Source organism: Gouania willdenowi, chromosome 6, assembly GCF_900634775.1.
Source record: "Gouania willdenowi chromosome 6, fGouWil2.1, whole genome shotgun sequence".
In the NCBI taxonomy this organism is placed as follows: Eukaryota; Metazoa; Chordata; class Actinopteri; order Blenniiformes; family Gobiesocidae; genus Gouania; species Gouania willdenowi.
In genome coordinates this window covers 7,279,942-7,306,713 of record NC_041049.1, presented here as the reverse complement: position 1 = coordinate 7,306,713, position 26,772 = coordinate 7,279,942, and the positions used below count along the sequence as shown (strand labels likewise).

The 26,772-nt window shown below is 38.0% G+C and overlaps 1 protein-coding gene and 41 non-coding genes across 43 annotated transcripts in view; 1 reads left to right on the top strand and 41 right to left on the bottom strand.

Annotated features, from left to right (window-relative positions):
* Positions 1-26,772, top strand: part of LOC114464991 (laminin subunit beta-1-like) — a 58,880-nt gene that overhangs the window by 7,886 nt on the left and 24,222 nt on the right. For both annotated transcript variants that reach the window (XM_028449689.1, XM_028449688.1), the window contains exons 4-9: positions 397-470; positions 1,859-2,047; positions 2,133-2,196; positions 4,382-4,584; positions 6,460-6,580; positions 6,742-6,930. In XM_028449689.1, the coding sequence (XP_028305490.1) occupies positions 397-470; positions 1,859-2,047; positions 2,133-2,196; positions 4,382-4,584; positions 6,460-6,580; positions 6,742-6,930 (840 nt within the window). The remainder of the gene's footprint in view (positions 1-396; positions 471-1,858; positions 2,048-2,132; positions 2,197-4,381; positions 4,585-6,459; positions 6,581-6,741; positions 6,931-26,772) is intronic.
* On the bottom strand, positions 8,884-8,955 carry trnac-gca (transfer RNA cysteine (anticodon GCA)). Its single transcript has one exon. It is a non-coding gene; the product is annotated as a tRNA-Cys (tRNA).
* trnac-gca (transfer RNA cysteine (anticodon GCA)) lies at positions 9,761-9,832 on the bottom strand. Its single transcript has one exon. It is a non-coding gene; the product is annotated as a tRNA-Cys (tRNA).
* trnac-gca (transfer RNA cysteine (anticodon GCA)) lies at positions 10,088-10,159 on the bottom strand. The gene has a single exon. It is a non-coding gene; the product is annotated as a tRNA-Cys (tRNA).
* Positions 10,427-10,498, bottom strand: trnac-gca (transfer RNA cysteine (anticodon GCA)). The gene has a single exon. It is a non-coding gene; the product is annotated as a tRNA-Cys (tRNA).
* Positions 10,764-10,835, bottom strand: trnac-gca (transfer RNA cysteine (anticodon GCA)). Its single transcript has one exon. It is a non-coding gene; the product is annotated as a tRNA-Cys (tRNA).
* trnac-gca (transfer RNA cysteine (anticodon GCA)) lies at positions 11,100-11,171 on the bottom strand. The gene has a single exon. It is a non-coding gene; the product is annotated as a tRNA-Cys (tRNA).
* trnac-gca (transfer RNA cysteine (anticodon GCA)) lies at positions 11,437-11,508 on the bottom strand. Its single transcript has one exon. It is a non-coding gene; the product is annotated as a tRNA-Cys (tRNA).
* Positions 12,112-12,183, bottom strand: trnac-gca (transfer RNA cysteine (anticodon GCA)). The gene has a single exon. It is a non-coding gene; the product is annotated as a tRNA-Cys (tRNA).
* trnac-gca (transfer RNA cysteine (anticodon GCA)) lies at positions 12,452-12,523 on the bottom strand. The gene has a single exon. It is a non-coding gene; the product is annotated as a tRNA-Cys (tRNA).
* trnac-gca (transfer RNA cysteine (anticodon GCA)) lies at positions 12,791-12,862 on the bottom strand. The gene has a single exon. It is a non-coding gene; the product is annotated as a tRNA-Cys (tRNA).
* trnac-gca (transfer RNA cysteine (anticodon GCA)) lies at positions 13,130-13,201 on the bottom strand. Its single transcript has one exon. It is a non-coding gene; the product is annotated as a tRNA-Cys (tRNA).
* On the bottom strand, positions 13,466-13,537 carry trnac-gca (transfer RNA cysteine (anticodon GCA)). The gene has a single exon. It is a non-coding gene; the product is annotated as a tRNA-Cys (tRNA).
* trnac-gca (transfer RNA cysteine (anticodon GCA)) lies at positions 13,803-13,874 on the bottom strand. The gene has a single exon. It is a non-coding gene; the product is annotated as a tRNA-Cys (tRNA).
* Positions 14,139-14,210, bottom strand: trnac-gca (transfer RNA cysteine (anticodon GCA)). The gene has a single exon. It is a non-coding gene; the product is annotated as a tRNA-Cys (tRNA).
* Positions 14,476-14,547, bottom strand: trnac-gca (transfer RNA cysteine (anticodon GCA)). The gene has a single exon. It is a non-coding gene; the product is annotated as a tRNA-Cys (tRNA).
* trnac-gca (transfer RNA cysteine (anticodon GCA)) lies at positions 14,814-14,885 on the bottom strand. Its single transcript has one exon. It is a non-coding gene; the product is annotated as a tRNA-Cys (tRNA).
* On the bottom strand, positions 15,490-15,561 carry trnac-aca (transfer RNA cysteine (anticodon ACA)). Its single transcript has one exon. It is a non-coding gene; the product is annotated as a tRNA-Cys (tRNA).
* On the bottom strand, positions 15,830-15,901 carry trnac-gca (transfer RNA cysteine (anticodon GCA)). Its single transcript has one exon. It is a non-coding gene; the product is annotated as a tRNA-Cys (tRNA).
* trnac-gca (transfer RNA cysteine (anticodon GCA)) lies at positions 16,169-16,240 on the bottom strand. The gene has a single exon. It is a non-coding gene; the product is annotated as a tRNA-Cys (tRNA).
* trnac-gca (transfer RNA cysteine (anticodon GCA)) lies at positions 16,507-16,578 on the bottom strand. The gene has a single exon. It is a non-coding gene; the product is annotated as a tRNA-Cys (tRNA).
* trnac-gca (transfer RNA cysteine (anticodon GCA)) lies at positions 16,843-16,914 on the bottom strand. The gene has a single exon. It is a non-coding gene; the product is annotated as a tRNA-Cys (tRNA).
* On the bottom strand, positions 17,180-17,251 carry trnac-gca (transfer RNA cysteine (anticodon GCA)). Its single transcript has one exon. It is a non-coding gene; the product is annotated as a tRNA-Cys (tRNA).
* trnac-gca (transfer RNA cysteine (anticodon GCA)) lies at positions 17,518-17,589 on the bottom strand. The gene has a single exon. It is a non-coding gene; the product is annotated as a tRNA-Cys (tRNA).
* trnac-gca (transfer RNA cysteine (anticodon GCA)) lies at positions 17,854-17,925 on the bottom strand. The gene has a single exon. It is a non-coding gene; the product is annotated as a tRNA-Cys (tRNA).
* trnac-gca (transfer RNA cysteine (anticodon GCA)) lies at positions 18,191-18,262 on the bottom strand. The gene has a single exon. It is a non-coding gene; the product is annotated as a tRNA-Cys (tRNA).
* Positions 18,530-18,601, bottom strand: trnac-gca (transfer RNA cysteine (anticodon GCA)). The gene has a single exon. It is a non-coding gene; the product is annotated as a tRNA-Cys (tRNA).
* On the bottom strand, positions 18,866-18,937 carry trnac-gca (transfer RNA cysteine (anticodon GCA)). Its single transcript has one exon. It is a non-coding gene; the product is annotated as a tRNA-Cys (tRNA).
* Positions 19,202-19,273, bottom strand: trnac-gca (transfer RNA cysteine (anticodon GCA)). The gene has a single exon. It is a non-coding gene; the product is annotated as a tRNA-Cys (tRNA).
* On the bottom strand, positions 19,537-19,608 carry trnac-gca (transfer RNA cysteine (anticodon GCA)). The gene has a single exon. It is a non-coding gene; the product is annotated as a tRNA-Cys (tRNA).
* trnac-gca (transfer RNA cysteine (anticodon GCA)) lies at positions 20,229-20,300 on the bottom strand. The gene has a single exon. It is a non-coding gene; the product is annotated as a tRNA-Cys (tRNA).
* trnac-gca (transfer RNA cysteine (anticodon GCA)) lies at positions 20,902-20,973 on the bottom strand. The gene has a single exon. It is a non-coding gene; the product is annotated as a tRNA-Cys (tRNA).
* On the bottom strand, positions 21,241-21,312 carry trnac-gca (transfer RNA cysteine (anticodon GCA)). Its single transcript has one exon. It is a non-coding gene; the product is annotated as a tRNA-Cys (tRNA).
* On the bottom strand, positions 21,577-21,648 carry trnac-gca (transfer RNA cysteine (anticodon GCA)). Its single transcript has one exon. It is a non-coding gene; the product is annotated as a tRNA-Cys (tRNA).
* Positions 22,267-22,338, bottom strand: trnac-gca (transfer RNA cysteine (anticodon GCA)). The gene has a single exon. It is a non-coding gene; the product is annotated as a tRNA-Cys (tRNA).
* On the bottom strand, positions 22,603-22,674 carry trnac-gca (transfer RNA cysteine (anticodon GCA)). The gene has a single exon. It is a non-coding gene; the product is annotated as a tRNA-Cys (tRNA).
* On the bottom strand, positions 22,942-23,013 carry trnac-gca (transfer RNA cysteine (anticodon GCA)). The gene has a single exon. It is a non-coding gene; the product is annotated as a tRNA-Cys (tRNA).
* Positions 23,281-23,352, bottom strand: trnac-gca (transfer RNA cysteine (anticodon GCA)). The gene has a single exon. It is a non-coding gene; the product is annotated as a tRNA-Cys (tRNA).
* trnac-gca (transfer RNA cysteine (anticodon GCA)) lies at positions 23,619-23,690 on the bottom strand. Its single transcript has one exon. It is a non-coding gene; the product is annotated as a tRNA-Cys (tRNA).
* trnac-gca (transfer RNA cysteine (anticodon GCA)) lies at positions 23,956-24,027 on the bottom strand. Its single transcript has one exon. It is a non-coding gene; the product is annotated as a tRNA-Cys (tRNA).
* Positions 24,295-24,366, bottom strand: trnac-gca (transfer RNA cysteine (anticodon GCA)). Its single transcript has one exon. It is a non-coding gene; the product is annotated as a tRNA-Cys (tRNA).
* Positions 24,630-24,701, bottom strand: trnac-gca (transfer RNA cysteine (anticodon GCA)). Its single transcript has one exon. It is a non-coding gene; the product is annotated as a tRNA-Cys (tRNA).

Here is a 26,772-nt window from a genome sequence, read left to right as displayed (position 1 = left end):
ACAGAGCCAGAGTTAGCCTAAAGAAGCTAGTTTTCATCTGGTGTCCCTGGTCACATTTTAAAATGCAACCTAGATTGTAAAAGGTATTAAAATACAGAAAGAATACAACATGATAAAAGGTGTAGGTTAATAATGGCATTACATTTCTGCCAAGCCTTTAAAGTGTGAATGATCATGATATCAAGAGAGCATGATACAGCAGGATATTTGGAAACACTTTCCAATATCAATGGGTAAAATGTCCAAAGTTGGGGATGTCAGAAGTTGCGTTGACCTAACCACACTGACTTGTCATCGTTTTTATGTTGATGTGTGTGTTTTTATTGTTAATATCCTGTGTGTGTGTGTGTGTGTGTGTGTGTGTGTGTGTGTGTGTGTGTGTGTGTGTGTCTGTAGGTGTGGAGAATGTGACCATCCAGCTGGATTTGGAGGCTGAGTTTCATTTCACACATCTTATTATGACCTTCAAGGTACACACACACACACACACACACACACACACACACACACATGCACGTACATTATGTTGTATATCATTCATATCCTTCCATACCGCAGTGATGCAGTGATAAGCACTCTGAGACAGCTGTGCTGGGGTGAGGAAGAATGGCTCTGGTCTCCTGAGAATGGTGGGAAGGGAAGGGAAGGGAAGGAGGAGGAAGATGAGTTTGGGACGGCGTTGTAAAAAAAAAAAAAAAAAAAACCTTGCTGGCCTCTCATTGCTGTCACATGGTCGGCTTTGATGGTGGCCAGCTGAGAGTGAAAACAGGCTCGGAGTTACACATGCAGCAGAGGCTACATCCTGTCCTGTTTTTAGCTGTGTGACAGGAAAACCTGTGGATGCCACCCATTATAAAGTAGTAAAGCTAAATACAGATTGGAAGTTTTTGTCTTGTCAGTTTTGTACTCTGATTAGTTAGACCAGAGTGTACTGTTAGTGTTAGAGGTGCTAACGCTGTCAAGTCAACCTTAACTTTGTGCTGTTCTTGACTTGAAAAAAACTTCTCTTTACTGGACTTCACTCAAAGAACCAGAACTTCAATTACTTATTTCATTTTAATCAAAGTATTGTTTGTAGGTAATGGACATTTTATTTTACAGTTTTAAATCAGTACCATTTTTTTAAAAAATTTTTATAAACAAGGTTTTTCGCTTCCAATTTTCCTCAGTTATATTAAATTATTGGTTGCATTTTAACAACCACATTTGAACAGTTTTTAACACGTGTGTACAGTACTGGTGTTTATTTGTCAAGTCTTAGCAAAGAAACAAATCAAATATTAATAATCATCTTTCTTTTTAACCCCACGTTTTTAACAAAGTCAGATTGTTAAAAGTAAGGTAACTTAATAAACTTTAACCCAGTTATTTTTTTTTAAATCCATGGTATTTTTAAGCAATGTAGATAGTTTTCAAACTAATATTTAAACTACTTTTAACCATTTTATCTTAACTTATTTGTCTTTCACATCAACTAAATCTAGTTTGTTTTTATTTGATTTTACTACAATAAGACATCATTATATTCTTAATGCTTGGTTTTGAGTTAATAATAAGGGATGATTAATCAGATGATTTTCAATTATTGCTGATTATTGATCTTTCACATAACATCTGTCAGCTGCTGAATTATTTGACTTCTTTTTTTGAGTAACACCTCACATCACCTTTAGTATTGTAAAGTAAAATTGAAATGTCTACATTAGGAAAACTCCCCTGGTTTGTAAAGGGTTACAATTTGAAAAATGTCACAACCGTCAATACTAAAATTGCAATTAATACTCAGACTAATGAATGAATAAACACAGCCCAGGTTTTTAATGTGCAGCTCACGTGTAGGTTTTGTTTCTGCTCACAGACTTTCCGTCCAGCTGCGATGATGATCGAGCGCTCCATGGATTACAATAAAACGTGGCAGGTGTATCGCTACTTTGCGTACGACTGCAAGTCTTCTTTCCGTGGGATCTCTGCCAGGCCCATGACCAAAGTGGACGACATCATCTGCGACTCCCACTACTCCGACATCGAGCCGTCCTCTGAGGGGGAGGTACTTATACTTCTATTTTATTTAGTTTTCCACTTAAAAACCTACAATTACAATGACTGGCTTTGACTGCCTTGATTTGTTCCAGGTTATATTTCGAGTGCTGGATCCCGCCTTTAAGATTGACGACCCGTACAGCCTCAGGATACAGAGTGAGATGAATCTCTTTTGGTGAACTGATGTTTGGCTTTAAGCTAAAGCAGCTTGATTCAGCTTAGCTCCACAAGTCAGAAGGAAAAAATGTCACACGTGGAAGAGACTTCAACTTTGCTCATTCACCTTTATCCCCACGGAGACACTCTTCTAACATCACACCCACATGCGAGTTGTGCTGAAAGCTCGACATCTAAGCTGCCTGAAACTCATTTGTCTTTGTAGAAAATTAACCACATCAAAATCACTCCAAAAAATTTGACAATTAATGATAACATTGGTTCATAATGTGCAAATCATCCATATAAAAGCATGTACGGTAACCAAAGCAAAATTGAAGATATTTTCAATAGAGAACTTTAGGTTGCAACAGAAGTATCTCTGATTTTGTTTGACTGATATTTTTTTATTGAAGAATGCAAGATCCACTACTTTTCAGGATTTACATTATATCCCTCCCCACCCACCCCCACCCCATGATACTTATGGTAGCTACATTAGACCAAAGATTAGAAGAACATGAAGAATCAATACAAAAAGGGATTAAAATATACACTATATAACAAAAATATGTATGAAAATAATAATAAATTTAGGGAAATTTAAAAAAATTGGATGATTTCAAAACGGCTCCTACTTTCAATAAAACGTCTCTGTATTGCCCTTCAGCTCCTCTCAGATTATTCCCAGTTTTGAGAAAAACATAACATCCCAAAGCCATTGAAGTGTCCCTGTTTTTTTGGCAGGGTTGCCAGATTTAAACACTTTTCAACAATATTTTTCATGTAAAAAAAAAAACCCCATCAGGCTTGTAAAAAATCTACTTCTATCATAATAGGGGATTTTCTTTGGATTTCTTACACATTTCAGGGAGGAATTTATCCACTTGTTGGCCAAAGTCTCTCTGCTACCAAATGTGAATCCATCCACATGTTCATTAGGAACAAATCCTTGCATTAGATAATATTATTGTGTTATTATTATTTTTAAAACAAGATATTTGTAGTTTAACATAAGATGCCTCTGAAGAAGACTGGCAGTTGACAGTTATTAAATTACCTGAAAAAAGTTGTCTGGATAAATGAAACCTAAACATACTATTCAAAAAGAAGATAAAATTAACTTCTGGAATTATTACGCGGAAGTCAAGAATCAGCAGACGCCTCTGAGTAAGACTGGCAGTTGACAGTCGAAACATGGAAGCAGGAGATCAAAGTGAATTTCCTGAAAAAAAGTTGCCTGAGTAAATGACACCTTAACATATTATTTGTTTTTAAAATGCTAAGAAAAATCAATCTTTCTTCAAAACGTCCTTTCAGTTTTTGTTTTTTTTTTGTTTTGCCGCCACAATTAAAACAAATGCTACTCATTGAAACTAGTTAATGAAGACCACTGCTTTAGTCCTTACATATTACCTGTAGAAAGGTAAACCTAAGAGCTGCTTGGCAGCTTATTACAGGAAAACCATCTTTCACCACTTTCACTCCGACTGTAAAGTTAAACCTGTCAAAAACTGGATGTAGGTGGTTTGAAACTATCGTTTATGTATTTATTAGGCAGCAAAATATCTATTGGTCATCTTTACACCAAGGAGAAAAAAAAGGTGGAAAAATAGTGTTTAATGTATTCATATTTACTTGGCGTTGATGACCTTTCCTGAAGTTCCCTCAACACATGTGTGTTATGTTTCCCGTTTGTGTGTGTGTGCGTGTGTGTGCATGTGTATGTGTGTGTGTGTGTGTGTGTGTGTGTGTGTGTGTGTGTGTGTGTGTGTGTGCGTGTGTGTGTGTGTGCGTGTGTTATGTTTCCCGTGTGCGTGTGTGCGTGTGCGTGTGTGTGTGTGTGCGTGTGTTATGTTTCCCGTGTGTGTGTGTGTGTGCGTGTGTTATGTTTCCCGTGTGTGCGTGTGCGTGTGTGTGTGTGTGTGTGTGCGTGTGTGTGTGTGCGTGTGTTATGTTTCCCGTGTGTGCATGTGCGTGTGTGTGTGTGTGCGTGTGTTATGTTTCCCGTGTGTGTGTGTGTGTGCGTGTGTTATGTTTCCCGTGTGTGCGTGTGCGCGTGTGTGTGTGTGCGTGTGCGTGCGTGTGTGTGTGTGCGTGTGTGTGTGTGTGTGCGTGTGTTATGTTTCCCGTGTGTGCGTGTGTGTGTGTGTGCGTGTGTTATGTTTCCCGTGTGTGCGTGTAGACATGCTGAAAATCACCAACCTCAGGGTGAAATTCATGAAGCTCCACACCCTGGGTGACAACCTGCTGGACTCACGCGACGAAGTGACGGAGAAGTACTACTACGGCCTCTTTGACATGGTGGTCCGAGGGAACTGCTTCTGCTATGGCCACGCCTCAGAGTGTGCACCGATCGATGGAGCGCCGACCGGAGTCGAGGGCATGGTATACCAAAAACAATGACAGGAGAAGAGGGAAGAGATGTTTATTAGTTTATAATCAGTATATTGATTAATTCCCGAACAAAATGTGAGTAGTGCAACCACACTACCGCCACCCCTCCCTGTTTCGAAACTTATCGTCCCTTACTGGTATCCTCATGTACGCACACAACTGTTGAGCTCTTGGCAACTTTTTTCTCAAGAGAGACTAGTGACAAATGTAGGCACTTTATCTTGTGTTGTTGGAGAGTTTCCACTCAGAACTCTTTGAATTACAATTTGCTCAAAGGTGATTATGGATTTTTGACGAATTGACGCCAAAACAACTTACATACTGCAGCTTTAAGCAACAAAATTTCAAGTTAGCATAAAAGTTAAGTACTTTACATAGAGGTCTTATAAGATTTTCATTGGCATGAAACATAAGTCCTTGATTACATTCACCCACACAGCAAAGACAAAGCAGGGGGTACTTGGATTTGAACCAAGGACCTCTTGATCTGCTGTCAAAAGCTCTACCACTGAGTTATTCCCCTGTTGTTATAAAAGAGCTTTAAATACGTGAGCTAGCTAGCTAAACATGTAAGCAACAGGGAGCAACAGATATTACATCATAAAATGAGTGAATCACATCAACTGAAAACACTTACTTTGCTTTAGCACACAGAATTGAAGCTCAACAAGCCATTTCTTGTAGTTCCAACCGCGTTGGGGAGTATGTTCTGAGACTTCCGGTTTTGACAGGAAATTACCCAGAATTGAAAGGTCAGAGTGGAAAACTCAAACATATTCTTTTCCACCACTAGTTGTCCCTGTAACAATATGAACAAAGTAAATTATGTAACTCAAAGCTTGAAGCTGAGCAGCAAAATTATTTACTAACTACAATTTCATTTATCAGACACTTTTATCCAAAGTGACGTTACAACACGAGCAGTTAGGGTAAAAGGTGCAGTCCGCAACTCTCAGATCCTTCTCTCCCCCTCCCTCCCCGCTGCTCTCTTGCCCTGCCTCCAAACATTCCATAGTCCCTTCCTCAGAGAAGCTAACAAACTAACGTTAGTCCGACAGCAACATACAGTAATATAACATGCACTAAAAAAGCATATTACTGCAGCGCTTCTCTCTCTCAATGTACACACACACCTCAGCAGCAGCAGCAGCAGCAGCATCAACACAGTGTTACTTACAGCAGCCCACACAGAGGCTGCTGCGCGCACATGAACGACACATGCACTACAGAGTTCTAGTGTAACAATTGTAAATCAAACATAATGTAAATCAAGCAGCATTAATTACCTTTCAAGCAGAAAAATTCGCTAATTCCATCTTCTACTCCTCCAGACCATACACTGTCAAAAAGATAGCGCTCTAGCTCCGGGAAAGGGGCGGGGACTGTGAGCAACAGCTGTCCATCAACAGCCCATCAAACACAATCCTGGCTCTGATTGGCTCTTTTTGCTCGGTCGCGGTGCATTCTGGCAATCTGCAGGAGCAGCAGGGGGGACTCAATGAGTCTGTTTTTTTCACACAAACTACTAGTTTCATGTAAAGCTGTCCTTACATAGTGACAGCTTTAGCAAATATGACAAAAAGTCACATTTATAAGAATTGCAGACTGCACTTGTTCAACATGTAACAGTGATTGCCCAGGTTGGATTCGAACTCTTGACCCTCCGATTACAAGGCCTTCTTTAGCACTGACGTATGAGACTTTAAGATCTGTGAAAAAACCGAAACCGATATTATAATTTATGGCAAATATCGGAAGGTTCATCATATCGACCATCTCTACTTTGTGTCTTTTAATAGTCCAAAAATAACAAATGAGACAAACATGCAGTACTTGGTTTTAAATGATCTTCCTTCTTTTTTGAAGGTGCACGGTCGCTGTGTGTGCAATCACAACACGAAGGGACTCAATTGCGAGCACTGTGACGACTTTTACCAGGATTTGCCTTGGAGGCCTGCGGAGGGACGTAACACCCACGCCTGCCAGAGTAAGGTCACACACACACACACACACACACACACAAGCACACACACAGTTGATAAATACAGAAATGCTGTATTTGTTAACATGGTTTGGTAACTATCATATCAAATCCTCTAAAACGTGCATACTTCAACGTGTTTTGCTTTGTTTTCCTCTTTGTCTCAGGGTGCGAGTGTCACCAGCATTCCACCAAGTGCCACTTCGACCTGGCCGTTTACATGACAACCGGTAACGTTAGCGGGGGCGTGTGTGAAGACTGTCAGCACAACACACAGGGACGCCAGTGCGAGCAGTGTGCTCCCTTTTACTACAAGCACCCCATCCGACACCTGAGAGACCCCAACATCTGTGAACGTAGGTCTCTCTCAACTCACAGGAGCTCAGAAGTTAAGAGCAGCTGTAACAATGATAGTTATTAGTCACTAAGTAGCAGCTACGCATAAATAACCCACTCCAGCACTTTTTGCTTCCTGTTTCTTGGTCTTTCTCTCAAATATCCCTGCTGAAAAATCCAGAAAAATTCCATTAGAAAAAACATTAGGAACCATTAGAAGAAACCATTAGGAACCATTAAAAGAAACCATGAGGAGCCATTATGAGAAACAATTAGAAGAAACCAGTAGGAAACATTAGAAAAAACCATTAGGAACCATTAGAAGAAACCAGTACTAACCATTAGAAGAAACCAGTAGGGAACATCAGAAGAAACCATTAGGAACCATTAGAAGACACCATTAGAGGAAACTATTAGGAATTATTAGAAGAAACCATTAGGAATCATTAGAAGAAACCATTAGGAACCATTTGAAGAAACCATTAGGAACCATTAGAAGACAACATTAGAGGAAACTATTAGGAATTATTAGAAGAAACCATTAGGAATCATTAGAAGAAACCATTAGGAACCAATAGAAAAAACCATTAGGAACCATTAGAAGAAGCCAGTAGGGGACATTAGAAGAAACCATTAGGAACCATTAGAAGAAACCAGTACTAACCATTAGAAGAAACCAGTAGGGAACATCAGAAGAAACCATTAGGAACCATTAGAAGACACCATTAGAGGAAACTATTAGGAATTATTAGAAGAAACCATTAGGAATCATTAGAAGAAACCATTAGGAACCATTTGAAGAAACCATTAGGAACCAATAGAAATAACCATTAGGAACCATTAGAAGAAGCCAGTAGGGGACATTAGAAGAAACCATTAGGAATCATTAGAAGAAACCATTAGGAACCATTTGAAGAAACCATTAGGAACCAATAGAAATAACCATTAGGAACCATTAGAAGAAGCCAGTAGGGGACATTAGAAGAAACCATTAGGAATCATTAGAAGAAACCAGTAGAAAAGGTCCTTTATATTTGTGTAGGAGATAAAAGAACCCCATTAGAAAAACAAACTTAACCATTAGGAAAACATAGGTTGTCATTAGAAACCATTAGAAACCAATAGAACATGTCTAATGGTTGCCCAATGGTTTCCCAATGGTTTCTCTGACTTTCTTCAGCAGGGGAAGACATTCAACTCAAACTTTTACCACTATTTCCCACTGAAACTAACTTGGAGCTTACATATGCAGATATTGATAAAGTATTACACTTATTATAATGATTTCATGGGGCCTGTGCTTATGTTAGCATTTCCCAGCTACACAGCTACCAGGCCGACATGCTAATCTCTAACAGTAATTAAACAGCACAGGTGTGATAAACTGGCCAATGGAGGTTGGAGCCGCTTTAATTCAGGAATTGGATTAAAACTTCAGCTTTACTTGAGATATTAGCCGTAGCCGCGGTGAGCTAATAATGGTCTAAGCCTGCTTTGTAACTTCAACAGGTAGCATTTTGGAAAGTTGTCATGGTTTTTTTCTATCTTTGGTTCGATGCTGTGTGTTGGTCTTTAGGTCAAAGATGTTAGGAAAGCTGTTTTTTCTGCTTGTTCAACTTCAGCAAAATAGCCTAAACTGCCTATTGTTGAAGTGATAAAGAACATTTAAACAAAACACAAGATAAGACAATATAGACCTTTATTCGCCCCACAGTTGGGAGATTTGGTCTTTACAGCAGCAGAAGAATAAAGGACACAAGTGCTTCACACAATGAAAATAAATCAATGAAACATTGATTTATACTATAGATATATATTTGACAAAGTGAAGAGAAGTTTTGACATTCATGAAGGGTTTGTTCCATACTGTTTTCAGCGGTTAAGCAAGACAATTGAAGTGGAAGTTTACTTTGTCGGCATCAAATTTAAGTACTTTACATGGATTACATTCACCCACAAAACCAAAAGAAAGGAGGGGGCACCCAGATTTGAACCAGGGACCTCTTGATCTGCAGTCAAATGCTCTGCCACTGAGCTATACCCCCTATACATGTAAAAAAAATGTTCAATAAAATTTTTTTTTCATCGACGTTCTGTGCGATAACTTTTTGAAAAACTTTATTCAGGGTCAGGGTTAGAGCGACTGTGGATCAGGTGGTAGTGGGTCGTCTTCTGATCGAGAGGTTGGGTGTTCGATCCCAGTACCTGACTATGTGTTGAAGTGTCCTTGGGCAAGACACTGAACCCTAAGTTGCTCCCAGTGGTTGACTAGCGCCTTGCATGGCAGTCCTGTCCCACTGGTGTGTGAATGTGAGAGTGATTGGGTGAATGAGCTGATATGTAAAGTGCTTTGAGACTGTTTCAGTGTGGTGATAAAGCGCTATATAAAATCAAGTCCATTTACCATTTAAGGAGATTAATCCCACTGACCTTTATGGCCTCATTAATCAAATGATGTCAAAAATTTAAGTACTTTACATGGATTACATTCACCCACAAAGCAAAAAGAGAGGAGGGGGCACCCAGATTTGAACCAGGGACCTCTTGATCTGCAGTCAAATGCTCCACCTCTGAGCTATACCCCGTATTCATGTCAAAAAATGTTCAATAAAAATTTTTTTTCATCGACGTTCTGTGCGATAACTTTTTGAAAAACTTTATTCAGGGTAAGGGTTAGAGTAAGGTTTAGGGTTAAGGAGATTAATCCCACTGACCTTTATGGCCTCATTAATCAAATGATGTCAACAAAAAAAACTTACGTACTGCAGCTTTAAGCAACAAAATTTGAAGTTGGCATAAAATTTAAATACTTTACATGGATTATATTCACCCACAAAGCAAAAAGAGAGGAGGGGGTACCCGGATTTGAACCAGGGACCTCTTGATGTGCAGTCAAATGCTCTGCCACTGAGCTATACCCACTATTCCTTTCAAAAAATGATCAATAAAAATTTTTTTTTATAGATGTCGTTCTGTGCGATAACTTTTTGAAAAACTTCATTCAGGGTAAGGGTTAGGGTTATGGAGATAAATCCCTCTGACCTTTATGGCGTCATTAATCAAATGATGTCAACAAAAAAACTTACGTACTGCAGCTTTAAGCAGCAAAATTTGAATTTTGCATCAAATTTAAGTACTTTACATGGATTACATTCACCCACAAAGCAAAAAGAGAGGAGGGGGCACCCGGATTTGAACCAGGGACCTCTTGATCTGCAGTCAAATGCTCTGCCACTGAGCTATACCCCCTATTCGTGTCCAAAAATGTTCAGTAAAATTTTTTTTTTATAGACGTCGTTCTGTGCGATAACTTTTTGAAATACTTTATTCAGGGTAAGGGTTAGAGTAAGGGTTAGGGTGAAGGAGATTAATCCCACTGACCTATTCGGCATCAATGATCAAATGATGTCAACAAAAAAACTTACGTACTGCAGCTTTAAGCAACAAAATTTGAACTTAGCATCAAATTTAAGTACTTTACATGGATTATATTCACCCACAAAGCAAAAAGAAAGGAGGGGGCACCTGGATTTGAACCAGGGACCTCTTGATCTGCAGTCAAATGCTCTGCCACTGAGCTATACCCCCTATTCGTGTCCAAACATGTTCAGTGAAAATTTTTTTTTATAGACGTCGTTCTGTGCGATAACTTTGAAATACTTTATTCAGGGTAAGGGTTAGAGTAAGGGTTAGGGTGAAGGAGATTAATCCCACTGACCTATTCGGCATCAATGATCAAATGATGTCAACAAAAAAACTTACGTACTGCAGCTTTAAGCAACAAAATTTGAACTTAGCATCAAATTTAAGTACTTTACATGGATTATATTCACCCACAAAGCAAAAAGAAAGGAGGGGGCACCTGGATTTGAACCAGGGACCTCTTGATCTGCAGTCAAATGCTCTGCCACTGAGCTACACCCCCTATTCATGTCAAAAAATGTTCAATAAAAATGTTTTTTCATCGACGTTCTGTGCTATAACTTTTTGAAAAACTTTATTCAGGGTCAGGGTTAGAGTAAGGTTTAGGGTTAAGGAGATTAATCCCACTGACCTTTATGGCCTCATTAATCAAATGATGTCAACAAAAAAAATTACGTACTGCAGCTTTAAGCAACAAAATTTAAAGTTAGCATCAAATTTAAGTACTTTACATGGATTATATTCACCCACAAAGCAAAAAGAAAGGAGGGGGCACCTGGATTTGAACCAGGGACCTCTTGATCTGCAGTCAAATGCTCTGCCACTGAGCTATACCCCCTATTCGTGTCCAAACATGTTCAGTGAAAATTTTTTTTTATAGACGTCGTTCTGTGCGATAACTTTGAAATACTTTATTCAGGGTAAGGGTTAGAGTAAGGGTTAAGATGAAGGAGATTAATCCCACTGACCTATTTGGCATCAATGATCAAATGATGTCAACAAAAAAACTTACTTACTGCAGCTATAAGCAACAAAATTTGAAGTTAGCATAAAATTTAAGTACTTTACATGGATTATATTCACCCACAAAGCAAAAAGAAAGGAGGGGGCACCTGGATTTGAACCAGGGACCTCTTGATCTGCAGTCAAATGCTTTGCCACTGAGCTACACCCCCTATTCTTTTAAAAAAATGTCCAATAAAAATTTTTTTTACAGACGTCGTTCTGTGCGATAACTTTTTCAAAAACTTTATTCAGGGTAAGGGTTTGAGGAAGGTTTAGGGTTAGGGAGATGAATCTCACTGACCTATTTGACGTCAATCATCAAATGTTGTCAACAAAAAAAATTACGTACTGCAGCTTTAAGCAACAAAATTTGAAGTTAGCATAAAATTTAAGTACTTTACATGGACTACATTCACCCACAAAGCAAAAAGAGAGGAGGGGGTACCCAGATTTGAACCAGGGACCTCTTGATCTGCAGTCAAATGCTCCACCAAGGAGCTATACCCCCTGTTCATGTCAAAAAATGTTCAATAAAAATTTTTTTTATAGATGTCGTTCTGTGCGATAACTTTTTGAAAAACTTCATTCAGGGTAAGGGTTAGAGTAAGGGTTAGGGTTATGGAGATAAATCCCTCTGACCTTTATGGCGTCATTAATCAAATGATGTCACCAAAATACTTACGTACTGCAGCTTTAAGCAGCAAAATTTGAATTGAGCATCAAATTTAAGTACTTTACATGGATTACATTCACCCACAAAGCAAAAAGAGAGGAGGGGGCACCCGGATTTGAACCAGGGACCTCTTGATCTGCAGTCAAATGCTCTGCCACTGAGCTATACACCCTATTCGTGTCCAAACATGTTCAGTAAAAAAAATTTTTTTATAGACGTCGTTCTGTGCGATAACTTTTTGAAATACTTTATTCAGGGTAAGGGTTAGAGTAAGGGTTAGGGTGAAGGAGATTAATCCCACTGACCTATTTGGCATCAATGATCAAATGATGTCAACAAAAAAACTTACTTACTGCAGCTTTAAGCAACAAAATTTGAAGTTAGCATAAAATTTAAGTACTTTACATGGATTACATTCACCCACAAAGCAAAAAGAGAGGAGGGGGTACCCAGATTTGAACCAGGGACTTCTTGATCTGCAGTCAAATGCTCTGCCACTGAGCTATACACCCTATTCCTTCCAAAAAATGTTCAATAAAAATTTTTTTTTATAAATGTCGTTCTGTGCGATAACTTTTTGAAAAACTTCATTCAGGGTAAGGGTTAGAGTAAGGGTTAGGGTTAAGGAGATGAATCCCACTGACCTATTTGGCGTCAATCATCAAATGATGTCAACAAAAAAACTTACGTACTGCAGCTTTAAGCAACAAAATTTGAACTTAGCATCAAATTTAAGTACTTTACATGGATTACATTCACCCACAAAGCAAAAAGATAGGAGGGGGCACCTGGATTTGAACCAGGGACCTCTTGATCTGCAGTCAAATGCTCTGCCACTGAGCTACACCCCCTATTCTTTTAAAAAAAATGTCCAATAAAAATTTTTTTTACAGACGTCGTTCTGTGCGATAACTTTTTCAAAAACTTTATTCAGGGTAAGGGTTAGAGTAAGGGTTAGGGTGAAGGAGATTAATCCCACTGACCTATTTGGCATCAATGATCAAATGATGTCAACAAAAAAACTTACTTACTGCAGCTTTAAGCAACAAAATTTGAAGTTAGCATAAAATTTAAGTACTTTACATGGACTACATTCACCCACAAAGCAAAAAGAGAGGAGGGGGTACCCGGATTTGAACCAGGGACCTCTTGATCTGCAGTCAAATGCTCCACCACTGAGCTATACCCCCTATTCATGTCAAAAAATGTTCAATAAAAATGTTTTTTCATCGACGTTCTGTGCTATAACTTTTTGAAAAACTTTATTCAGGGTCAGGGTTAGAGTAAGGTTTTGGGTTAAGGAGATTAATCCCACTGACCTTTATGGCCTCATTAATCAAATGATGTCAACAAAAAAAATTACGTACTGCAGCTTTAAGCAACAAAATTTAAAGTTAGCATCAAATTTAAGTACTTTACATGGATTATATTCACCCACAAAGCAAAAAGAAAGGAGGGGGCACCTGGATTTGAACTAGGGACCTCTTGATCTGCAGTCAAATGCTCTGCCACTGAGCTATACCCCCTATTCGTGTCCAAACATGTTCAGTAAAATTTTTTTTTTATAGACGTCGTTCTGTGCGATAACTTTGAAATACTTTATTCAGGGTAAGGGTTAGAGTAAGGGTTAAGGTGAAGGAGATTAATCCCACTGACCTATTTGGCGTCAATCATCAAATGATGTCAACAAAAAAACTTACGTACTGCAGCTTTAAGCAACAAAATTTGAACTTAGCATCAAATTTAAGTACTTTACATGGATTATATTCACCCACAAAGCAAAAAGAAAGGAGGGGGCACCTGGATTTGAACCAGGGACCTCTTGATCTGCAGTCAAATGCTCTGCCACTGAGCTACACCCCCTATTCATGTCAAAAAATGTTCAATAAAAATGTTTTTTCATCGACGTTCTGTGCTATAACTTTTTGAAAAACTTTATTCAGGGTCAGGGTTAGAGTAAGGTTTAGGGTTAAGGAGATTAATCCCACTGACCTTTATGGCCTCATTAATCAAATGATGTCAACAAAAAAAATTACGTACTGCAGCTTTAAGCAACAAAATTTAAAGTTAGCATCAAATTTAAGTACTTTACATGGATTATATTCACCCACAAAGCAAAAAGAAAGGAGGGGGCACCTGGATTTGAACCAGGGACCTCTTGATCTGCAGTCAAATGCTCTGCCACTGAGCTATACCCCCTATTCGTGTCCAAACATGTTCAGTGAAAATTTTTTTTTATAGACGTCGTTCTGTGCGATAACTTTGAAATACTTTATTCAGGGTAAGGGTTAGAGTAAGGGTTAAGGTGAAGGAGATTAATCCCACTGACCTATTTGGCATCAATGATCAAATGATGTCAACAAAAAAACTTACTTACTGCAGCTATAAGCAACAAAATTTGAAGTTAGCATAAAATTTAAGTACTTTACATGGATTATATTCACCCACAAAGCAAAAAGAGAGGAGGGGGTACCCAGATTTGAACCAGGGACCTCTTGATCTGCAGTCAAATGCTCTGCCACTGAGCTATACCCCCTATTCCTTCCAAAAAATGTTCAATAAAAATTTTTTTTATAAATGTCGTTCTGTGCGATAACTTTTTGAAAAACTTCATTCAGGGTAAGGGTTAGAGTAAGGGTTAGGGTTAAGGAGATGAATCCCACTGACCTATTTGGCGTCAATCATCAAATGATGTCAACAAAAAAACTTACGTACTGCAGCTTTAAGCAACAAAATTTGAACTTAGCATCAAATTTAAGTACTTTACATGGATTACATTCACCCACAAAGCAAAAATAAAGGAGGGGGCACCTGGATTTGAACCAGGGACCTCTTGATCTGCAGTCAAATGCTTTGCCACTGAGCTACACCCCCTATTCTTTTAAAAAAATGTCCAATAAAAATTTTTTTTACAGACGTCGTTCTGTGCGATAACTTTTTCAAAAACTTTATTCAGGGTAAGGGTTTGAGGAAGGTTTAGGGTTAGGGAGATGAATCTCACTGACCTATTTGACGTCAATCATCAAATGTTGTCAACAAAAAAGATTACGTACTGCAGCTTTAAGCAACAAAATTTGAAGTTAGCATAAAATTTAAGTACTTTACATGGACTACATTCACCCACAAAGCAAAAAGAGAGGAGGGGGTACCCAGATTTGAACCAGGGACCTCTTGATCTGCAGTCAAATGCTCCACCAAGGAGCTATACCCCCTATTCATGTCAAAAAATGTTCAATAAAAATTTTTTTTATAGATGTCGTTCTGTGCGATAACTTTTTGAAAAACTTCATTCAGGGTAAGGGTTAGAGTAAGGGTTAGGGTTATGGAGATAAATCCCTCTGACCTTTATGGCGTCATTAATCAAATGATGTCACCAAAAATACTTACGTACTGCAGCTTTAAGCAGCAAAATTTGAATTGAGCATCAAATTTAAGTACTTTACATGGATTACATTCACCCACAAAGCAAAAAGAGAGGAGGGGGCACCCGGATTTGAACCAGGGACCTCTTGATCTGTAGTCAAATGCTCTGCCACTGAGCTATACACCCTATTTGTGTCCAAACATGTTCAGTAAAAAAAAATTTTTTATAGACGTCGTTCTGTGCGATAACTTTTTGAAATACTTTATTCAGGGTAAGGGTTAGAGTAAGGGTTAGGGTGAAGGAGATTAATCCCACTGACCTATTTGGCATCAATGATCAAATGATGTCAACAAAAAAACTTACTTACTGCAGCTTTTAGCAACAAAATTTGAAGTTAGCATAAAATTTAAGTACTTTACATGGATTACATTCACCCACAAAGCAAAAAGAGAGGAGGGGGTACCCAGATTTGAACCAGGGACTTCTTGATCTGCAGTCAAATGCTCTGCCACTGAGCTATACACCCTATTCCTTCCAAAAAATGTTCAATAAAAATTTTTTTTTATAAATGTCGTTCTGTGCGATAACTTTTTGAAAAACTTCATTCAGGGTAAGGGTTAGAGTAAGGGTTAGGGTTAAGGAGATGAATCCCACTGACCTATTTGGCGTCAATCATCAAATGATGTCAACAAAAAAACTTACGTACTGCAGCTTTAAGCAACAAAATTTGAACTTAGCATCAAATTTAAGTACTTTACATGGATTACATTCACCCACAAAGCAAAAAGAAATGAGGGGGCACCTGGATTTGAACCAGGGACCTCTTGATCTGCAGTCAAATGCTCTGCCACTGAGCTACACCCCCTATTCTTTTAAAAAAATGTCCAATAAAAATTTTTTTTACAGACGTCGTTCTGTGCGATAACTTTTTCAAAAACTTTATTCAGGGTAAGGGTTAGAGTAAGGGTTAGGGTGAAGGAGATTAATCCCACTGACCTATTTGGCATCAATGATCAAATGATGTCAACAAAAAAACTTACTTACTGCAGCTTTAAGCAACAAAATTTGAAGTTAGCATAAAATTTAAGTACTTTACATGGACTACATTCACCCACAAAGCAAAAAGAGAGGAGGGGGTACCCGGATTTGAACCAGGGACCTCTTGAACTGCAGTCAAATGCTCCACCACTGAGCTATACCCCCTATTCATGTAAAAAAATGTTTAATAAAAATTTTTTTTCATCGACGTTCTGTGCGATAACTTTTTTAAAAACTTTATTCAGGGTAAGGGTTAGAGTAAGGGTTAGGGTTAAGGAGATTAATCCCACTGACCTTTATGGCCTCATTAATCAAATGATGTCAACAAAAAAAATTACGTACTGCAGCTTTAAGCAACAAAATTTAAAGTTAGCATCAAATTTAAGTACTTTACATGGATTATATTCACCCACAAAGCAAAAAGAAAGGAGGGGGCACCTGGATTTGAACTAGGGACCTCTTGATCTGCAGTCAAATGCTCTGCCACTGAGCTATACCCCCTATTCGTGTCCAAACATGTTCAGTAAAAAAATTTTTTTATAGACGTCGTTCTGTGCGATAACTTTGAAATACTTTATTCAGGGTAAGGGTTAGAGTAAGGGTTAAGGTGAAGGAGATTAATCCCACTGACCTATTTGGCGTCAATCATCAAATGATGTCAACAAAAAAACTTACGTACTGCAGCTTTAAGCAACAAAATTTGAACTTAGCATCAAATTTAAGTACTTTACATGGATTACATTCACCCACAAAGCAAAAAGAAAGGAGGGGGCACTTGGATTTGAACCAGGGACCTCTTGATCTGCAGTCAAATGCTCTGCCACTGAGCTATACCCCCAATTCCTTTCAAAAAATGATCAATAAAATTTTTTTTTATAGATGTCGTTCTGTGCGATAACTTTTTGAAAAACTTCATTCAGGGTAAGGGTTAGAGTAAGGGTAAGGGTTATGGAGATAAATCCCTCTGACCTTTATGGCGTCATTAATCAAATGATGTCAACAAAAAAACTTACGTACTGCAGCTTTAAGCAGCAAAATTTGAATTTTGCATCAAATTTAAGTACTTTACATGGATTACATTCACCCACAAAGCAAAAAGAGAGGAGGGGGCACCCAGATTTGAACCAGGGACCTCTTGATCTGCAGTCAAATGCTCCACCTCTGAGCTATACCCCCTATTCATGTAAAAAAATGTTTAATAAAATTTTTTTTTCATCGACGTTCTGTGCGATAACTTTTTTAAAAACTTTATTCAGGGTAAGGGTTAGGGTAAGGGTTAGGGTTAAGGAGATGAATCACACTGACCTATTTGGCGTCAATCATCTAATGATGTCAACAAAAAAACTTGCGTACTGCAGCTTTAAGCAACAAAATTTGAAGTTAGCATCAAATTTAAGTACTTTACAGGGATTACATTCACCCACAAAGCAAAAAGAAAGGAGGGGGCACCTGGATTTGAACTAGGGACCTCTTGATCTGCAGTCAAATGCTCTGCCACTGAGCTATACCCCCTATTCGTGTCCAAACATGTTCAGTAAAAATTTTTTTTTATAGACGTCGTTCTGTGCGATAACTTTGAAATACTTTATTCAGGGTAAGGGTTAGAGTAAGGGTTAAGGTGAAGGAGATTAATCCCACTGACCTATTTGGCGTCAATCATCAAATGATGTCAACAAAAAAACTTACGTACTGCAGCTTTAAGCAACAAAATTTGAACTTAGCATCAAATTTAAGTACTTTACATGGATTACATTCACCCACAAAGCAAAAAGAAAGGAGGGGGCACTTGGATTTGAACCAGGGACCTCTTGATCTGCAGTCAAATGCTCTGCCACTGAGCTATACCCCCAATTCCTTTCAAAAAATGATCAATAAAATTTTTTTTTTATAGATGTCGTTCTGTGCGATAACTTTTTGAAAAACTTCATTCAGGGTAAGGGTTAGAGTAAGGGTAAGGGTTATGGAGATAAATCCCTCTGACCTTTATGGCGTCATTAATCAAATGATGTCAACAAAAAAACTTACGTACTGCAGCTTTAAGCAGCAAAATTTGAATTTTGCATCAAATTTAAGTACTTTACATGGATTACATTCACCCACAAAGCAAAAAGAGAGGAGGGGGCACCCAGATTTGAACCAGGGACCTCTTGATCTGCAGTCAAATGCTCCACCTCTGAGCTATACCCCCTATTCATGTAAAAAAATGTTTAATAAAATTTTTTTTTCATCGACGTTCTGTGCGATAACTTTTTTAAAAACTTTATTCAGGGTAAGGGTTAGAGTAAGGGTTAGGGTTAAGGAGATGAATCACACTGACCTATTTGGCGTCAATCATCTAATGATGTCAACAAAAAAACTTGCGTACTGCAGCTTTAAGCAACAAAATTTGAAGTTAGCATCAAATTTAAGTACTTTACAGGGATTACATTCACCCACAAAGCAAAAAGAAAGGAGGGGGCACCTGGATTTGAACCAGGGACCTCTTGATCTGCAGTCAAATGCTCTGCCACTGAGCTATACCCCCTATTCCTTCCAAAAAATGTTCAATAAAGTTTTTTTTTCATCGACGTTCTGTGCGATAACTTTTTGAAAAACTTTATTCAGGGTAAGGGTTAGAGTAAGGGTTAGGGTTAAGGAGATGAATCACACTGACCTATTTGGCGTCAATCATCAAATGATGTCAACAAAAAAACTTGTGTACTGCAGCTTTAAGCAACAAAATTTGAAGTTAGCATCAAATTTAAGTACTTTACATGGATTACATTCACCCACAAAGCAAAAAGAAAGGAGTGGGCACCTGGATTTGAACCAGGGACCTCTTGAACTGCAGTCAAAAGCTCCACCACTGAGCTATACCCCCTATTCATTTCAAAAAATGTTCAATAAAGTTTTTTTTTCATCGACGTTCTGTGCGATAACTTTTTGAAATACTTTATTCAGGGTAAGGGTTAGAGTAAGGGTTGCGGTTATGGAGATAAATCCCTCTGACCTTTATGGCGTCATTAATCAAATGATGTCACCAAAAAAATTACGTACTGCAGCTTTAAGCAGCAAAATTTGAATTTAGCATCAAATTTAAGTACTTTACATGAATTACATTCACCCACAAAGCAAAAAGAGAGGAGGGGGCACCCGGATTTGAACCAGGGACCTCTTGATCTGCAGTCAAATGCTCTGCCACTGAGCTATACCCCCTATTCATGTCCAAAAATGTTCAATAAAATTTTTTTTTTATAGACGTCGTTCTGTGCGATAACTTTTTGAAAAACTTCATTCAGGGTAAGGGTTAGAGTAAGGGTTAGGGTTAAGGAGATGAATCACACTGACCTATTTGGCGTCAATCATCAAATGATGTCAACAAAAAAACTTGCGTACTGCAGCTTTAAGCAACAAAATTTGAAGTTAGCATCAAATTTAAGTACTTTACATGGATTACATTCACCCACAAAGCAAAAAGAAAAGAGGGGGCACCTGGATTTGAACCAGGGAACTCTTGATCTGCAGTCAAATGCTCTGCAGTCAAATGCTCTGTCACTGAGCTACACCCCTAATTGTTTAAAAAAATGTTAAAAATTTTTTTTTTTTATAAATGTCGTATTGTGCGATGGCTTTTTGAAAAACTTTATTCAGGGTAAGGGTTAGAGTAAGGTTTAGGGTTAAGGAGATAAATCCCGCTGACCTAAATGTCGTCATTAATCAAATGATGTCAACAAAAAATACTTACGTACTGCAGCTTTAAGCAGCAAAATTTGAAATGAGCATCAAATTTAAGTACTTTACATGGATTACATTCACCCACAAAGCAAAAAGAAAGGAGGGGGTACCCAGAATTGAACCAGGGACCTCTTGATCTGCAGTCAAATGCTCCACCACTGAGCTATACCCCCTACTCATGACAAAAAATGTTCAATAAAAAAAAATTTTCATCGACGTTATGTGCGATAACTTTTTCAAAAACTTTATTCAGGGTCAGGGTTAGAGTAAGGTTTAGGGTTAAGGAGATTAATCCCACTGACCTTTATGGCCTCATTAATCAAATGATGTCAACAAAAAAAATTACGTACTGCAGCTTTAAGCAACAAAATTTAAAGTTAGCATCAAATTTAAGTACTTTACATGGATTATATTCACCCACAAAGCAAAAAGAAAGGAGGGGACACCTGGATTTGAACCAGAGACCTCTTGATCTGCAGTCAAATTCTGTGCCACTGAGCTATACCCCCTATTCGTGTCCAAACATGTTCAGTAAAAATTTTTTTTTATAGACGTCGTTCTGTGCGATAACTTTGAAATACTTTATTCAGGGTAAGGGTTAGAGTAAGGGTTAAGGTGAAGGAGATTAATCCCACTGACCTATTTGGCGTCAATCATCAAATGATGTCAACAAAAAAACTTACGTACTGCAGCTTTAAGCAACAAAATTTGAACTTAGCATCAAATTTAAGTACTTTACATGGATTACATTCACCCACAAAGCAAAAAGAAAGGAGGGGGCACTTGGATTTGAACCAGGGACCTCTTGATCTGCAGTCAAATGCTCTGCCACTGAGCTATACCCCCAATTCCTTTCAAAAAATGATCAATAAAAATTTTTTTTTATAGATGTCGTTCTGTGCGATAACTTTTTGAAAAACTTCATTCAGGGTAAGGGTTAGAGTAAGGGTAAGGGTTATGGAGATAAATCCCTCTGACCTTTATGGCGTCATTAATCAAATGATGTCAACAAAAAAACTTACGTACTGCAGCTTTAAGCAGCAAAATTTGAATTTTGCATCAAATTTAAGTACTTTACATGGATTACATTCACCCACAAAGCAAAAAGAGAGGAGGGGGCACCCAGATTTGAACCAGGGACCTCTTGATCTGCAGTCAAATGCTCCACCTCTGAGCTATACCCCCTATTCATGTAAAAAAATGTTTAATAAAATTTTTTTTTCATCGACGTTCTGTGCGATAACTTTTTTAAAAACTTTATTCAGGGTAAGGGTTAGAGTAAGGGTTAGGGTTAAGGAGATGAATCACACTGACCTATTTGGCGTCAATCATCTAATGATGTCAACAAAAAAACTTGCGTACTGCAGCTTTAAGCAACAAAATTTGAAGTTAGCATCAAATTTAAGTACTTTACAGGGATTACATTCACCCACAAAGCAAAAAGAAAGGAGGGGGCACCTGGATTTGAACCAGGGACCTCTTGATCTGCAGTCAAATGCTCTGCCACTGAGCTATACCCCCTATTCCTTCCAAAAAATGTTCAATAAAGTTTTTTTTTCATCGACGTTCTGTGCGATAACTTTTTGAAAAACTTTATTCAGGGTAAGGGTTAGAGTAAGGGTTAGGGTTAAGGAGATGAATCACACTGACCTATTTGGCGTCAATCATCAAATGATGTCAACAAAAAAACTTGTGTACTGCAGCTTTAAGCAACAAAATTTGAAGTTAGCATCAAATTTAAGTACTTTACATGGATTACATTCACCCACAAAGCAAAAAGAAAAGAGGGGGCACCTGGATTTGAACCAGGGAACTCTTGATCTGCAGTCAAATGCTCTGCAGTCAAATGCTCTGTCACTGAGCTACACCCCTAATTGTTTAAAAAAATGTTAAAAAATTTTTTTTTTTTATAAATGTCGTATTGTGCGATGGCTTTTTGAAAAACTTTATTCAGGGTAAGGGTTAGAGTAAGGTTTAGGGTTAAGGAGATAAATCCCGCTGACCTAAATGTCGTCATTAATCAAATGATGTCAACAAAAAATACTTACGTACTGCAGCTTTAAGCAGCAAAATTTGAAATGAGCATCAAATTTAAGTACTTTACATGGATTACATTCACCCACAAAGCAAAAAGAAAGGAGGGGGTACCCAGAATTGAACCAGGGACCTCTTGATCTGCAGTCAAATGCTCCACCACTGAGCTATACCCCCTACTCATGTCAAAAAATGTTCAATAAAAAAAGATTTTCATCGACGTTATGTGCGATAACTTTTTCAAAAACTTTATTCAGGGTCAGGGTTAGAGTAAGGTTTAGGGTTAAGGAGATTAATCCCACTGACCTTTATGGCCTCATTAATCAAATGATGTCAACAAAAAAAATTACGTACTGCAGCTTTAAGCAACAAAATTTAAAGTTAGCATCAAATTTAAGTACTTTACATGGATTATATTCACCCACAAAGCAAAAAGAAAGGAGGGGACACCTGAATTTGAACCAGGGACCTCTTGATCTGCAGTCAAATGCTCTGCCATTGAGCTATACCCCCTATTCCTTCCATAAAATGTTCAACAAATTTTTTTTTTTATAAATGTCGTTCTGTGCGATAACTTTTTGAAAAACTTCATTCAGGGTAAGGGTTAGAGTAAGGGTTAGGGTTAAGGAGATGAATCCCACTGACCTATTTGGCGTCAATCATCAAATGATGTCAACAAAAAAACTTACGTACTGCAGCTTTAAGCAACAAAATTTAAAGTTAGCATCAAATTTAAGTACTTTACATGGATTATATTCACCCACAAAGCAAAAAGAAAGGAGGGGACACCTGGATTTGAACCAGAGACCTCTTGATCTGCAGTCAAATGCTCTGCCACTGAGCTATACCCCCTATTCTTTCCAAAAAATGTTCAATAAAATTTTTTTTTTATAAATGTCGTTCTGTGCGATAACTTTTTCAAAAACTTTATTCAGGGTAAGGGTTTGAGGAAGGTTTAGGGTTAGGGAGATGAATCTCACTGACCTATTTGGCGTCAATCATCAAATGTTGTCAACAAAAAAAATTACGTACTGCAGCTTTAAGCAACAAAACTTGAAGTTAGCATAAAATTTAAGTACTTTACATGGACTCCATTCACCCACAAAGCAAAAAGAGAGGAGGGGGTACCCGGATTTGAACTAGGGACCTCTTGATCTGCAGTCAAATGCTCCACCACTGAGCTATACCCCCTATTCCTTCCAAAAAATGTTCAATAAAAATTTTTTTTTATAAATGTCGTTCTGTGCGATAACTTTTTGAAAAACTTCATTCAGGGTAAGGGTTAGAGTAAGGGTTAGGGTTAAGGAGATGAATCCCACTGACCTATTTGGTGTCAATCATCAAATGATGTCAACAAAAAACTTACGTACTGCAGCTTTAAGCAACAAAATTTGAACTTAGCATCAAATTTAAGTACTTTACATGGATTACATTCACCCACAAAGCAAAAAGAAAGGAGAGAGCACCTGGATTTGAACCAGGGACCTCTTGATCTGCAGTCAAATGCTTTGCCACTGAGCTACACCCCCTATTCATTTAAAAAAATGTCCAATAAAATTTTTTTTTACAGACGTCGTTCTGTGCGATAACTTTTTCAAAAACTTTATTCAGGGTAAGGGTTTGAGTAAGGTTTAGGGTTAGGGAGATGAATCTCACTGACCTATTTGGCGTCAATCATCAAATGTTGTCAACAAAAAAACTTACGTACTGCAGCTTTAAGCAACAAAATTTGAAGTTAGCATCAAATTAAGTACTTTACATGGATTACATTCACCCACAAAGCAAAAAGAAAGGAGGGGGCACCTGGATTTGAACCAGGGACCTCTTGATCTGCAGTCAAATGCTCTGCCACTGAGCTATACCCACTATTCCTTCCAAAAAATGTTCAATAAATTTTTTTTTTTATAAATGTCGTTTTGTACAATAACTTTTTGAAAAACTTCATTCAGGGTAAGGGTTAGAGTAAGGGTTAGGGTTATGGAGATAAATCCCTCTGACCTTTATGGCGTCATTAATCAAATGATGTCAACAAAAAAACTTACGTACTGCAGCTTTAAGCAACAAAATTTGAAGTTAGCATCAAATTTAAGTACTTTACATGGATTACATTCACCCACAAAGCAAAAAGAAAGGAGTGGGCACCTGGATTTGAACCAGGGACATCTTGATCTGCAGTCAAAAGCTCCACCACTGAGCTATACCCCCTATTCATTTCAAAAAATGTTCAATAAAGTTTTTTTTTCATCGACGTTCTGTGCGATAACTTTTTGAAATACTTTATTCAGGGTAAGGGTTAGAGTAAGGGTTGGGGTTATGGAGATAAATCCCTCTGACCTTTATGGCGTCATTAATCAAATGATGTCACCAAAAAAAATTAGTACTGCAACTTTAAGCAGCAAAATTTGAATTTAGCATCAAATTTAAGTACTTTACATGGATTACATTCACCCACAAAGCAAAAAGAGAGGAGGGGGCACCCAGATTTGAACCAGGGACCTCTTGATCTGCAGTCAAATGCTCTGCCACTGAGCTATACCCCCTATTCATGTCCAAAAATGTTCAATAAAAATTTTTTTTATAGACGTCGTTCTGTGCGATAACTTTTTGAAAAACTTCATTCAGGGTAAGGGTTAGAGTAAGGGTTAGGGTTAAGGAGATGAATCACACTGACCTATTTGGCGTCAATCATCAAATGATGTCAACATGTTCACATTGGATGCTGACTTCAGCTCTGCTGGCAGTTTGTTCCACTTCTTTGCAGCATAACAACTAAAAGCAGCATCACCATGTTTACTGTGAACTCTGGGCTCCACTATCTGACCTGTGTCCATAGATCTGAGAGACCTGCTGGGTTCATACCTGACTAACATGTCACTGATGTATTCTGGACCAAACCCATTCACAGATTTATACACCAGCAGCAGAACTTTAAAGTCTATTCTGAGGCTGACTGCGAGCCAGTGTAAAGACTTTAAAACTGGAGTAATGTGCTCTGACCTCTTTGTTCTGGTTAAGACCCGAGCTGCAGCGTTCTGAACCAGCTGTAGCTGTTTGATGCTCTTTTGGGGGATTCCTGTCAGAAGACCATTGAAATAGTCCAGTCTGCTGGAGATAAAAGGATGGACCAGTTTCTCCTGATCTTTCTGAGTCATTAAACCTTTCACTTTGGAGATGTTCTTTAGGTGGTAGAAGCTGTTTTTGTGATAGATTTGATCTGACTGCTGAATGTAAGATCTGAGTCAATCAGAACACCAAGGTTTTTGACTTGGTCTTTTGATTTTAAAGATCGAGACTCAAGATAATTGCTGACAGCTGTCCTCTTTTCCTTGTTACCAAAGACAATCACCTCCGTCTTGTCATGGTTTAGTTGAAGGAAGTTTTCACTCATCCAGCAGTTTACTTTTTCTAAACAGTCACACAACACCTCAATGGGACCATAGTCATCTGGGTTCAGTGATAGATATAGTTGTGTGTCATCTGCGTAGCTCTGATAATCAACCTTACAGTTCAGTAAAATTTGTCCTAAAGGAAGCATGTAAAGGTTAAACAGAAGAGGTCCAAGAACAGATCCCTGAGGAAGCCCACAGGACATTGGTCATCTGTCAGATTCAAAGTTTCCAATGCTTACAAAATAGCTTTGCTCCTTCAAGTATGACTTAAACCATTGCATTACTTTTCCATTTAGTCCAACCCATGTTTGCAATCTGTGCAACAAAATTGTATGATCTACAGTATCAAATGCAGCACTTAGATCCAACAGAATGAGAACAGATACTTTTCCTGAATCAGTGTTCAACCTTATGTCATTGATCACTTTGATAAGAGCAGTTTCAGTGCTGTGATGAGAACGAAAACCTGACTGAAATTTATCATATATTTTGTTGAATGTTAAGAATTCATTGATTACATTCACCCACAAAGCAAAAAGAAAGGAGGGGGTACCTGGATTTGAACGTGGGACCTCTTGACCTGCAGTCAAATGCTCTGCCACTGAGCAATACCCCCTATTCATTTAAAAAAATGTTCAATAAAATTTTTTTTTATAGATGTCGTTCTGTGCGATAACTTTTTGAAAAAACTTACGTACTGCAGCTTTAAGCAACAAAATTTGAAATTCGCATCAAATTTAAGTACTTTACATGGATTACATTCACCCACAAAGCAAAAAGAAAGGAGGGGGCACCTGGATTTGAACCAGGGACCTCTTGATCTGCAGTCAAATGCTCTGTCACTGAGCTATACCGATATTTGTTTAAAAAAAAGTTCAAAAATTTTTTTTTTTATAAATGTCGTTCTGTGCAATTACTTTTTGAAAAACTTTATTCAGGGTAAGGGTTAGAGTAAGGGTTAGGGTTAAGGAGATAAATCCCTCTGACCTATTTGGCCTCATTAATCAAATGATGTCAACAAAAAAACTTACGTACTGCAGCTTTAAGCAGCAAAATTTAAAGTTAGCATCAAATTTAAGTACTTTACATGGATTACATTCACCCACAAAGCAAAAAGAAAGGAGGGGGCACCTGGATTTGAACCAGGGACCTCTTGATCTGCAGTCAAATGCTCTGTCACTGAGCTATACCGATATTTGTTTAAAAAAATGTTCAAAAATTT